Source organism: Tetrao urogallus (assembly GCF_951394365.1).
Source record: "Tetrao urogallus genome assembly, chromosome: 1".
Taxonomy (NCBI): domain Eukaryota; kingdom Metazoa; phylum Chordata; class Aves; order Galliformes; family Phasianidae; genus Tetrao; species Tetrao urogallus.
The window spans coordinates 140,732,586-140,746,399 of record NC_136813.1 but is presented as its reverse complement, the minus strand read 5'-3'; the positions used below and the strand labels follow the sequence as shown (position 1 = coordinate 140,746,399).

General features: G+C 44.2%; 2 protein-coding genes across 2 annotated transcripts in view; both read right to left on the bottom strand.

The window, feature by feature from the left end:
• Positions 1 to 3,855, bottom strand: part of RIC8B (RIC8 guanine nucleotide exchange factor B) — a gene marked incomplete at both ends in the record, with an annotated part of 32,664 nt that extends 28,809 nt beyond the window's left edge. Inside the window, 2 exons of the mRNA XM_079547102.1 lie at positions 1,703 to 1,750; positions 3,766 to 3,855. Of these exons, the coding sequence (XP_079403228.1) occupies positions 1,703 to 1,750; positions 3,766 to 3,855 (138 nt within the window). The remainder of the gene's footprint in view (positions 1 to 1,702; positions 1,751 to 3,765) is intronic.
• Positions 3,856 to 9,923: 6,068 nt separating this feature from the next.
• Positions 9,924 to 13,814, bottom strand: part of RFX4 (regulatory factor X4) — a gene marked incomplete at both ends in the record, with an annotated part of 90,902 nt that continues 87,011 nt past the window's right edge. Inside the window, 1 exon segment of the mRNA XM_079549598.1 lies at positions 9,924 to 10,196. Coding sequence (XP_079405724.1) covers positions 9,924 to 10,196 — 273 coding nt within the window.

Genomic DNA, 13,814 nt, shown 5'->3' with positions numbered 1-13,814 from the left:
CAGTGCCTCACCATCTGCCAACCAATCCCCCAAGCACCAGCCACGTCCCCAGCCAACTCACCACAGCTTTACACCCTTCTCCTTGATGTCCCAAGGTGTGGAACGATCGCCCGCCTAATTCAGGCCACCTGCCCTGGCTCTGCCTCACTGAATGGGGCACCCAACCAAAGCATTGGTGTCCTGTAACTCTATTTCAGCTGGAACCAGATGGTTTTTTTATCATCTACTTCTTACAGAATGATGAGGGTGGATTCAAGAACAACAACAGAACTAATGCAGCTTTTCATTACCATGCACGTACAAGCAAAAGCTGCCTTAATCCTATGTGACCAATGCACCTCTTTAAAGATACTTTTAATTAAGAAAGTAACAGTACAAAAACAAACTTATGCAAAAAAAAAAAAAACTACCATTTTTTAGTACAGAACTGTTGAGCCCATTTACTATCTTAAATATTCCTTGATGACCTCTGTTGAACCTTAAATTAATGTCAAAGAAAGAACAGTTTGCCCCCAAAACGTGCAGGCATTTAGCCAATTTAAGTTAAAATTCTATCAAGTGCTTTCAAAATACTTCTTATCAAGCTAGAAGCCCTAACCAACTAGAGCAACAGGCTTAGGGCACTGAATAAAACATTACTGGCCTTTATGTCCACCTGTACAACACTCAGCTTACAAACACATAGGCTTGATAGTTTTGTCATACTGGCTATCGCTCAACTATAGCATTCAATATTGATTAAAACTTCCAAAAGTAGGTGTTGCCCACAAAAATAATACTATAACTTTGCTTTTTAACACAGATCTAAATCCAAACCAAGACAGTGACACAAACCAACAGTGAAAAAAATATGACATCTCATTAAGTCCATAACAGCTGTTCTCTGAAATACAGAGAGGAAAGCATGAAAGGATACCGTCAGGGAGCTCCCAGGTTTGTGAAACAAACCTATCCTACAGGAACACTGCGGGGAAGACTTCTACACAACATTTGTTCTTGTTTTACTTTGATTTACAAGAGACAACAGCAGCACATACCGTAGTTCAGTACTGCTTTTTGTTGAACCACACACTTGAAGGCCTTCTTTTAGTTTGAGTTGATTCTTGGGCACAAGTCATCTGTGCCATAAAGAACAGTAAGCTAGGATTGCTGCACGTAATGCTCGTGGTTTGTCATTACATATTATGCCATGAAGATAACAGGGGGTGGCAGTCAAGGGCAGCTGAAGTCTTAAACACAAAGATGCGTGTGAATCTCATGGGAGCTGACATGTTAGGCCCTCACAAACCAGCACAGCTCCAAGCTGCAAAACAAACATTTCCCACCTAGGCAGCCTCACACACTCAGCATGTGATCTGATGATGACAGCTTCCCTTGGAGGAACACTCTTCTGCAGCATTGTCTCCCTTACAGTTTCACAGCTCTACACTTATCCCTTTATCTCAACACCTACTACTCAACTACCTAACGTAGGCAAGAAATACTGGGATACTGCTACCTGCTGAAAGGAGAGAAAACAAAAATGTCTTGCAAAATTTTTGTATCTTTATTTTTCTTCCACCAAACGTGGACTCCAGGAAATCCCTTATGGGCTTCTCCATTACTACTTCATTTGAGACAGAGATGATTGTTGGAGTTTTTGTTTCCCTTTGTTGTACTTCTAAGCAGAGCATGAATGGATTCAACAGCCTATTTTACTTACCTTTCTTTTATCTTCATCTGCTGGATCAAATCTGAAAACGGCTCGATTCTGTTTAAAAAAGAAATTACATTTGTTATGCATGAACATCAGCTGTCAAGTTACAAAACTTTAAAGGTTTGATTAAAACCAGTCTCAGCTAAAGAGAGCAGCCACATCAGTGTGCTTTTCACACCCCACCCAACAGCAAAGGCTTTTCAAGTGTCTCCAACCAATAGCTTCAGTTACCGCGATGCTGGTGCACAACAGCAGTAATACGAGTTAATGACATTGAAGAACTTCTAAGCTAAAGGTGGCAGGAATCATTGAATGGTTTGGATTGGAAGGGACCCCAAGGATCAAGCTCCAATCCTCCCAACCACAAACAGGACTACCAACCTCCCTATCTAATACAGACCAGCCTGACCAGGATCTCATCCAACCTGGCCTTGAACACCTCCAGGGACGGGGCATCCACAACCTCTCTAGGCAGCCTGTTCCAGCACCTCACCACTCCCACAGGAAAGAACTTCTCCCTGACATCCAACCTAAATATTTCCTTCTTAAGCTTAAAACCATTCCCCCTTGTCCTATCACAATCTACCCAAGTGAAAAGTTGATTACTGTCCTTTTTTATAGTCCTCTTTTAAATACTGGAAGGCTACAAAGAGGTCTTTCTGCAGCCCTCAGACTGTCTTTGTAGGAGAGGTGCCTCAGCTCTAAATAAGTTCCTTTTCGGCACGAGACTCCCAAAACCACCAGTGAACCACAGAAGTTTAGGAAGACACCAACCAAGGGCAGCTAACAAGGACTGATGAGCAGTTAACCAAGAGAAGATTAACAAGAGTGGAATAATAAGAGAAGGAACAGAAATTTGAAATAACTGCAAATGGGCCAGAGGTGCTCCCCTATTGAGTTCTCTTGGCTTTTCTATAGCCCCCTGTACCTTAAAACTACATTTACCACTCCTCCTCAGTGAAAGCATAGTTTATTGCTTAAGAAGACTAAGAAACAGAAGGAAGACCTGGAAGCTGGAGTACTATGCCCAATCTTTGCTGCCCTCCCCCCAGCAATCTATCTTAGCCATTAACATTGCACATAAATAGATGTAGGAAGTGTTAGGGCAAAACTTTGAACAAGAAACACATTAAGGTGAAACATCATGCTGAGATCCACTTCAAAAGAAGCACCGAGCCACACACAACTCCAGAAACCTGTTTAAAAAGCCAGAAATCCCTGAGCAGGAAGTGTGCCAGCTCTCACTGTCTTTGAGAATTCCACCTAAGCCCAAAAACTCATTTGGGGAAGCTCCCGTGAAGGCACAGAACACAGTGCAGCAAGCACAAGAAGTGATGCGTGCACGTAGATGCTTTCTAACAGCTTTTAACACAGGGTCACTTCAGAGAATAAACACAGGAGATCGAAGGTTCCCTAAACTGAGCCTTTTGAAGTGCCTTAGAAGTCTTAGAAGAGCTAGATGAGCCCAGCAGACTCCAGAGTAACAGCCCGTCAGAGGCAGCACCCTTTGGATGCTGCCATCTCCACCATTGGACTTCACCCAGCAATACAATGATGCACGTCAGATTTTTCCCCTCACCTCAGCAATGGGAATGAGAGAATCACAGAACGGCTTGGATTGGAAGAGACCTCAAGGATCATCAAGCTCCAATCCCCCCGCCGCACGCAGGGAACCTTGAACAAAAAAGCGTAACGTTCGTTCCTGTAACAAAGCCCTGAATTCCAGCAGACATCCAGCTGGACACGGTCGCGTTCGGATCACACCCGGAGCCAAACTCCGCGCCAGCAGCGGGTGGGTGGGAGGCCGACAGGGCGGCTCAGCACAGCACAGCAGCGGGAACGGACCGGGGGAGCGCGGCGCCGGGCGGAGGCACTCCGGGGCTGCCCCCGAGCCTCCGCCGACGGCTACGTGCCGGTCACAGCCCCTCGGGGCGGGCAGGCCGCAGGACAGCCCTCGTGTTGCGCGCACAGCGGAAAAGCAGAGCGAGACAGCGGCTCCGCCGGGCAGAGCTCTGGGCGTGGCGGCGGGCACCGCCCGGCTCCCTTCTCCTCCACCCTCAGCCCGTTACCTCCTCGTTGTACCGCAGCAGGGCCCGCTCCGCGGCCTCGGCGGCTCCGCCGTGCCCCTGCACGGCCTCCAGCACCGCGCCCAGCTCCATGGCCGCCGACACCGGCGGCCGCCGCACCCGACCTCCTGCCCCGCGCCCCCTGACGCCACGTGACGTAACGCTACGCGATGTGACGCGACGCGACGCTCCCCGTGGAAACAGTCCTGATTGGCAGGCAGTGCCCGAACGCTATTGGCCGCTAGGAGGGGGAGCCCGCACCCCAGCGCCCTCCTATTGGCTGCCTTCCTATTCGTCCCGTCCGGCCCCCCGAAGAGGACTACGCCTCCCGGCATGCTAAGCGGGGCGGCGCTGCGGTGCGCGGAGGGCTTCTTGCTGCGCGGCATGATGGGTACTGTAGGCCGCAGGCAGCCCCGACGGCGCCTGGAGAGAAGGGCGGTAGAGCGAGATATGGAGTGTGGGTTGGAGACCCGCAGGCCGCCCTGTTATCCAGCGATAGAAAATCTGACACGTAGCCTCCTCGCTAGGCTTGTCCTCATCCTGCCTGCCTCTGTGCTATCTGCTCCTTCAGTGCTACAAAGCAAACAACCTGCCCCAGTGTAGGCAGCTGCCTTCCTTCAGGCAGGAGCATTTCATGGCGCCTTTGCTGCACCTGCTCCATGCCCAGCGGTGGCTGCTCTAGTGCACGATGGCTGCAGGGCAGCCTCTCTGCGTGAGGGTGGAAGGGCCCCTTTACCCACCTGCCCTGTGCAAAACGGTGCCCGCTGCCAGTCTGAGCCCGCAGGCTGAGTGTCCCTGGGCCATTGCAGGGCAAAGTCTACATCTGGTCCCTGAAGTGGGGCTTCATCATTACATTTGAGAGCAAAACAAAACCCACGTGAGCTGGAGGATGAAGGCAGTGCACCCCCCGGGGTTTGTAGGCCCACACACCACCAGGCTCACGTGTCCCTTCTGTGAGACAGCACAACTGCCTTCCCCAGACCACCTGTCTGTCCTCTCATGGGGGCTTGATATACTCTCTACAGGGTGTTCACGTGGGTGTGAGAAAGCAGAAGGTGTGGGGTTGAGATCCCAGTGTCTCCTCACTGTTGGGTTTTGCTCTGGAGATCTGGGAGGGCAGAGCGGGCCAACGCCACACACTGGGTGAGAGTCTGCAGTGTCTGCGCACAGGTTGGCTACATCTCTGCAGAGCACTACAAACTCCAGGTTTGAGCTACGTTAAGAAGTTAAGAAGATGGGCTTATTTCCATTGTCAAAGTGCCCTATTGTCAAAATCCACTGTTTGGATAGATGAAAGTAATATACTGAAGTTGCTACTGAAGAAGTAGCAAAATCACAGAATCAGAGAATCACAGAATGGCCAGGGTTGGAAGGGGCCTCAAGGATCATGAAGCTCCAACCCCCCTGCCACATGCAGGGCCACCAACCTCCCCATTTAATACCAGACTAAGCTGCCCAGAGCCCCATCCAACCTGGCCTTGAACACCTCCAGGGACGGGGCATCCACAGCCTCTCTGGGCAGCCTGTTCCAGCACCTCACCACTCCCACAGTTAAGAACTTCCCCCTGACATCCAACCTAAATCTTCCCTCCCTCAACTTAAAACCATTTCCCCGTCCTGCTGTTATCTACCCTTTCAAAGAGTTGATTCCCCTCCTGTTTGTAAGCTCCCTTTAGGTACTGAAAGGCTGCAATGAGGTCATCCCACAGCCTTCTTTTCTCCAGGCTGAACAAGCCCAGCTCCCTCAGCCTGTCTTCATAGGGGAGGTGCTCCAGTCCGCTGATCATCTTTGTGGCTCAAATCTAATTTGCAGTGTGCATCCATTTTTTTTTTTGGAAGCAAGACCATGTGTATATTAATGAAGCTTCTGGAAGAAACTTAGTCAAAGTAATCCTTTGCTTGTTTGATTTACTGTTCTATTACAAGGCATGAGCCTGCTTAGATTTAGTTCACAGCATAGTAAAATATTCATTTCATTTGTACATGGTCAATTGGAATCTTTTTACTTATAAAAAAAAAAAAAAAAGCCCAAAATTAAAAAAATAAAGGCTAAAAAACTGTTACTGAACCTTTAAAGGCACATTGTTATTCATCATTGCTGCATTTTGGTTTCCACTTTAGGCAGCATATGAAGGATTAGGATTTCAGTGAAAGAGGGGGACGGAATAAATTGCATCCTCTACCAAAGAACTGCCAGACCTTTTCAAATGAGTGCATACCGTGAGCCCTTCCCATGTTAGTCAGCTTTATCTAAACCTTCCAAAGCAATGTCTGCCCCTGAATTTCATGGGTTTCAGGGTCAGTCACAACAGAATTGTGAGGCTGGGGAGGTCAGAGGCCATTTTTGTCAAAGGGTAGTGACCTTAGCAGCAAGAGGTAGCCTGACAAAAACAGGATTCATGCCTGTGAATGGAGTTCTCACTGCTCTTCCCCCGCTGAGTCTTTTTTCTATCTGGTAATGAAAAATCTTGAAGAATTGTAGTGGATTTTTATATGCATACATACATGTTTGTGTGTATACAGCTATATAAATATACAGATACGTTACATGTGTTAGTTATGCTATAATACATCTTATATTGGATCTATTACATATATATTTTCATATATTTTGGACTATGAAAAAATAAAATAATGCATGAACACGTTCGAAAATGTGAGAAAAGAGAAAAACCAACAAAGAAAAAAAGAAAAAAGAAAAAAGAGAAAGAGAAAGAATAAGAAAGAGGAAGGAAGTAAGAAAGGAAGGGAAAGGAAAGAAGGAAGGAAGAGAAGAGAGGAGAGGGAAAGTAAAAGGAAGGAAAGGGAAAAGAAGGGAAAGGAAAGGATGGGAAGGAAAAAGAAAAGGAGAAAAATAGAAAGGAAGAAAGCAGGAGAAAGAGATAACAAGTTTGAATATCATGGCATGTGGTATGAAAACTAAAGAAAAATCTGCACCTTGCATATTTACTCCCTTTACACATAAATATTTGGCTAGGCAAGAAGCATCAGTTTGAGTTACCATGGTCAAGGGAAAGGCTTAATTTACAGTCTCCAGTCTCCAACTCAGGAGGTTTGGCGATTTGTACTAGGATGATTTAAGAGATTCCTGCCCATAACCAACCATTCTACCCAGAGGTTATCATCCTCTCTTGAGCCACCACACTTCACAGCCTGGTATACACCCCTGTGACCTGAAAGCTGTGGTGGTTTATATTAATATGATGGGCTCTGACCTGCAGTGGTCAAGGAGGGGGCCCACTTTCCCTTGCAGAGCTGCTGACACAGATGGTGATGGTGACCTTTGCAGAGCTGTGCTCGGTGATCTATATATTGCTCCACATGAATGTCCAGTTTAAATTTCAAAGCCCTCCTTAGGAAATTGTTCAAAGGTAGCTGAAAGCATATGTTCAGACTCCTGTGGCAACCAAAGTATATGTATATTTTTAAAGAAAAACTGCGGGGATCCTTTTGCAGAAGATTTAAAAATCCAAGCTCTGATTGATGGTGAAAAGGACAGTTCCGTGGGTCTTTCTTGATTACAGAACGTTGTGATGCTGCTGTTGGTCAGAATTCCCTTTCCCACCACTTTGCACGTGGTGTTACAGTTCTCCACTCATAAATCCTGCATTGTTTCTGGTACTGACACATGTTCAGTATCCATCCTCCTTCCTGAACAACCTCCCTGACATCTCTGATGCTCTTCAAGGCGAGGTAATTGAGTTCCGGCTTTTGAGTTCATGGTAACTCCTGCCCACAAATGTCTCGTCAATACATCCAGTCCTTGGAGAGAGCATGGCAGGCTGTGGTCAGCATTCCTTCAGGTAACTGGAGATTAATGGAGTGTTCCAATGATAGGAACTAAATGAAGGCATTCTGGTGGGTTTGTTGGATGTGAAGCGATGCAGAGATTCGGAATTCAATTAGGAAGATAAAGCGCATTTTTTCATTCTAGTGACTGCCTTTTCCATATTCATTTCTCGTAGTCTTGATGAGGCAATTATTTCTTTGCTTGTTAGTAATTAATAGATCAGAATCAGTGCTTTGATGTAAGCACCTTCAAAAAAAAAAAAAAAAAAGCAAAGAAGGACTTTGGTCTCAAGCAGAATAAAACTCTAGCTGCTAAAGATAGGCTATTAAATCTTCCCAGTGTGACTTACCTTCTTCATGTGTGGATAGTTTTGCCTGAAGGTAGCTTGAATGAGATTAAATAGATCCTAGAAACAATGTCTTCTGTCCTGCCCTCACTTAATGAAAGTGAAGAGTGAGTGTATATTAGGTAATAACACCAGGTTACACGAAGAAAATTTCAGAAGGTCTGTGACACTTAGGAAACAAGATTTTCATCGGGTACCTAAAGGTGGAGATAGGCTCCTGCTATGCTTCTGATAACGTACCAGGACCTTGACTGAATGTTTAAGAGACTGAACAGTTGCTAAACCTCATCTGGAACACTCTTTGTCCCTCAATTCTTGAAGATTTCCAATTCATTCCTGTAGTTACTTTACATCCCAAATGCTCACTAGCTTACTCACTGGTTGAATACACAATATCTGACCAGCTTGCCACTTTATTTGCTCATCTAAGGAAGACGAAATTTCCCATTTCCAGTATTCCAGTGGCAACATGTTTGTTGTAAGTTACAGTAAAGAAAATAAAATAGAATATCTTACCTGCCTGGGTGGATATCCAGACTTAGGTGAGCAACAGTAGCAGGATATGAACCAAACAGTATAAAGTCATCACCTGGCAAACGGAATGGAGCGGCCTGTAGCTGGAAGCACAGGTGGAGGACTGCTCACTTGCAGTTGGTTATACATGTTCACAAGTCATTTGCTGGGTAAAAAAATACATTGTCACTTGTAGGATTTTTTGAAGGTTTGCAGCTTCTGTATGTAAGTAAATTAAAATGGTATCTATTCAATTTCAAGAACTTTATTTGAGCATGAAAATCCCTCATATATCTTGCACAACTGTACAAACACTTATGTCCATTTTAGGCATAAATGTGGTTATTATCAGACTGAGTGCTATCAAAGATTTTATTTACAAAACAATTGCTAAAATGTCTGATGTCGTATCTCCATTTATTTATTTCTTACCCATAGGGTAATAAGTCCACCACAGTTGCTTGGTGCATTTTATAATACAGAAGAAAAAGCTATGTTAATAAAATCTAACAAAAACTCACAAATAGCTACAAATCCGACAGAAAATGTCTAAGAAAAGTTCTCCCCAAAATACAATACATTTTTCCACACATACACAGTACAGAATAAGTTCAAAGGCACAGCTTTGAATTTTGCTTTTGTAGAAGTTATCACCACATGAAGGAATTGAGGGAATGTTTTCATATCTGTCAATAGGTAATCAAATGAATATTCGTGTTTGCATTGTCTTTTTTACATAATTGCTTCATATCATCACATTTAACATATGTGGCTCTGAATCCAATATCTTCCCAGTCCCCAAGTCCATTCTTAACGTTGTCATTACTGACCAGAGAAGTTAGATTTTTTTTTCCAGATTGTGCAAACTTAACACAAATACATATACAATAATAGTCAAATTAAGGCAGTGTATAATTCAATGCTACACGTGTTTTCTTCTCTTTTGTAGAGTTACTGGATCAACAGAAAGGTGCATCAACATACAAAGTTAGGTTGTAAACTGAAATCTACACAACACATGTCTTTTAAGGAGCCAGGTAGAAGAAGTGATGCAAGCAAATGACGGCTTGGCAAAATTGTTTTTAAGAAATGCACTGAAAGCTTAAAAGAAGAACAGATGTCAGAGTTCTGCTGAGAGTGAATTTCCTGTCTTTAACACAAATCATAAATATATTCCATTCCAGTACTTTGTAAGACTCATTAATATTTGTCAATAAGAGGGGGGGCAATGGCTCACTGACACTGACATCACACTGGGTTGGCCCACATGCCAGAATTAGAAAAGGCACAGATTGGCCTAAAAAGATGTCTAAAATAGCACAGAAATGCTTTTCGGCTACAGGAACATTCAGTCATACTGGTCTGCAATCTGCCCACGTTATGAACTACATTTATCTTCCCAGGATCTTTTCCATCTTCACCTCCCTTCAGGAACGTCCACGTAAAGTCCCACATAACATCAAGTTTGTACAACTCTTTTAAGTATACGGGCTTCACTGGTGCCAGTCATTTTCATTTAGCCCAACCTGTGGTGGCTTCCCCATTGATGTAGGCGAAGCCAGGAAAGTGTTGCATGTGCTCATATTCAGAATTTCTGCGCGTAGTCAAAGGGGTGTACATGTCACTAGAATTGCCGTATCTTGTAGAGTGCATGGGTGGGCTCGTGTAGCAGGAGTTCGCAGCCGGCACCTCTGGCCAGCGAGGAGTCACTGGGGTGGGATGCAGCCTTGGAGTACTGCTCATCAAACAGGGCTCCATTCTTGACGTTGGGCTGTTGAAAGGGTACTACGACAAAGGAGAAAAATGAAGAGTTATTTATCACGTACTTAATTTTAAAGTAAGGGCTGGGTGGAGACAGGACAAGGGGAAACGGCTGGAAACTGCAGCATAGGAAGTTCCGCACAAATGTGCGCAAGAACTTCTTTACGGTGAGGGTGACGGAGCACTGGAACAGGCTGCCCAGGGGGGTCATGGAATCTCCTTCTCTGGAGATGTTCAAGACCTGCCTGGATGCCTACTTGTGTGACCTGGGAACCTGCTTTGGCAGGGGGGTTGGACTCAGTGATCTCTGGAGGTTCCTTCCAACCCCTACGATTCTGTGTCTGCATCTGTGTATCACATATCTTTGTTCAGCATAAATAAAATTGCATGATTGAGCAGCCCTCCAAAACCTTTATGATACTGAAGGCAGAATATCATATAACAAGTGCCCAAAGTCAAACCAAAATATGAGAGGGAGTTTTGCAAAGGAGTCACAACATTTCCCCCTCCCTGGAAATATTCAGGGCCAGTCTGGATGGGTCTTGGAGCAACCTGGTCTGGAGGGGGTGTCCCTGCCTGTAGCAGGGAGATTGGAACTACATGATCTTAAAGGTCCCTTCCAAGCCTAAGCGTACAATGATCCTATGGTTTAAATACTGAAGAGCTAGCTACTGGCAGGTATATCTGGCGGCAGAGAAATAAATTGAACTTGTCTAATATTTTCCTCACAACTGAGAAAATTGCTATACAGTAAAAATAAAACAAAACAAAATAAAAAAACAGCGTTAATTGTTCTGAGTCCCGGTCATTCAAATAGCTTTTGAGGGAGGAGAGCAAAAGTATCTTTATTACTGGAAAGGTGCCTCCTTCCCTTTCAAATGTTCACAAGCCACCCTGCCAGTTTCTGGAGAAGAATACTGTGGTCTGGCCTCAGAGTGGGTAGCTAATTGGAGAACTTACAAAAAGAGACATGCAGAAGAAGAATCTCTCTATTTCCCAGCTGTTCACAGTGACAGTTGGAAAGTAGAATCCAAAGAAGTTTGACAAATACCTCCCACTAAGGAGAAGATGTGCTGAGGATAAGGATAAGCAAGAAAACAGAGAACAGCATTTTCTCCCTGTAGTCACAGGCTGCCCAACCAAGAGGAAGAAAACTGTGCTTCTAAGTGTTTGCTTAGTATGTATTTATTTATTGCCTGTCTTAAAGGAGTGAATCATCTGTGCTCTGCTTAAGAAATAGCTTTCCCTGCTTTGCCCTTATATTATCCATCTGCACTGCGGAGATGGTGAGGATCCCTGTTCCCTTTGACCAGCTGTGTATCTTCACATCTTCTACTTTTTACACCTACCAGGCAAGATGGTTTCTAGTCGCCCCAGATGGACACAGTGAGCATAACAGAACTGGGCTGAATGGATCCACAAACACAGGACTGTACCTTTTAGACAGAAAGTGTTGTAATTTTAAGTTTCATTATACTGGATTGTTTGAAGCTGTGACATTTCCTTATTACGCTGTCTCCAGAGTAGGACTGCCACCTCTCCTGCATCTGACTCTTAGAACACTTGCAAAATACATACTAAAGCTTTGTACAGCTGGGGACTGTAAAACTACTTCCCCATATTTTGGGTGGCTGTGGGAAGAGCTGCTGGAGTTGTTCAACAGAAGGAGATGGCAGTGATTCCCAAGAGGCCTCATTACATTACTCCACTGCCGGATGCGGGTGGCATTAATCAGTTGCATGTGTGGGTCCCCGAGGCAATTACAGCAGTGTCTCCATGAGGAGTTTCTGCTGACTCCCTTCAGACCACAGCCAAGAAAGCAGCCCTGCCTTGGCAAATGTATTTGAACAACTCAAAAGCCACATGCTGGCCACTCCTAATTAAGTAGGAGAAAGAGAAGACTATTTTTGACCCATATACTGCAGTTTGCGATTTAGCATATTCCACTGTGTCCTGCAGAGACAGACCAGTTAGCAGATGAGGGGGAAGAAATCAAAGTTGCACACTGCACTATTTAGCATGTACAGCACATCACCTGTGCAGTCAGCTGCTGAAGAAGGCTAGTAAATGGCAGCACCATACTGGAATGTCAAAACTACAACTAGAACTGCTAATACAGATATTAGAATAAGCTGTATTGGCAACACTGTCAACATGTCTGTACAAGATCATCTAAATTTCCATCTTCAACCCACTGAGAGGCTTTTCAGTAGAAAAGTTCGACAGAGCTTAGGCACTGACTGCAGAAAGCTTTATATTCCCTTCCAGAAGAATCAGTTTTCATACTTCTTGAGGTTTTAGAATCTTCTGCACAAGATAAAACTTGCCAGTACTCAGCAATAATGAAACACAAGCTTTGTGGTTTTACATAAGGAGATATGAATTTAGGATCATGGTTCTCTTTTTAACTCAATATGATAAAGACAGGACACTGTCAAGAAACAATCAACCTGCGAATATTCTGAGTAAACATAAGAGGTTCCAGAAAAAGTTGAATAATTTCCATATTTTATCTCCTGGAAGGATAGTTGATGGATTTAGAATGCAGACATGAACAGGCAATATGTTGAAGTCGTTGTCACGCTTGTGCCTGTTGACCACCTTCATCTGAACATCTTGATGAGCAAAACTTCTGCCATAACAAATTCAGAGAGAACAACTTGTCACGTGATTTGCTATAGCTTCAGAGTCCGATTTGTCTCACCTAACTTTACTGGTCAGAAAGTCAGGCATCTAAGAACAGTGAGTCATCTGTGTTCTGTCTGCAGCCTCCAGGACAGTTTATCAAACCTCAATTTGTGAAGCCTAAATATTGAGAACAACAGAGGAGTGATCTTTAGAAGATGGCTCTTTCCTTCCTGCTGCAGCCCATTAGTTTTTAGGTTATACTGGTGTATGGGGTTGACTGCTGTTAAGTGAAAGTCCCTTTTTCATAGCTGTTGACTCTACAGATCCTGGCAGATCTCATATGCTGGGAAATGTTCAACTGTGTACAAAGTGATTTGTGATTGTAGATGATAGGAGCCAAGACCAGGGTCTATTACTGGAGGGAAAAAAAAATCAAAAAACACCCACAACAAAATATACCATACAAAATAATACATTTGTTCTTTTCTGAATGTCATCTGTGGAGGTGCAAGATGTGAGCCAAGCTAGAAACACTCTGACTTCAGTAGTGTTTTACTTGAAAACAATTGCACTGATCTTTGCTTTTCTTACCCATTGATCTATACCTCAAATCACTGAATTTTTGTATTAAGTAGTATGTTTAGAAAGAGTTTAATCTATACTTATTCCATAGTACTTAAACGATTCTCTCATCCCTTCCCAATGCAACAACTGATTTGCTCCGTTAACCATAACAGAACGCTTTGCTCTCCTGACTTGGTGCAATTTTCCCTTGATGTTGTGGCTTTCAGAATAGAGGAATTACTTGCTTTCATACCCCCTTAAACATGCCACAGCTTCAGCTGGGGCTTACATTTACTGCTTATATTTGCTGGGGCTTATATTTTGTAGAGCATGAAACTTCAATATATCTACAAAAAAAAAAACCAAAATGAATGGTGGGGACACGCTGGATCGCCTGGTTGTACATGACTTTATGTGGGGAAGCAACCTAATGTTTTCTATGTAGTTTGG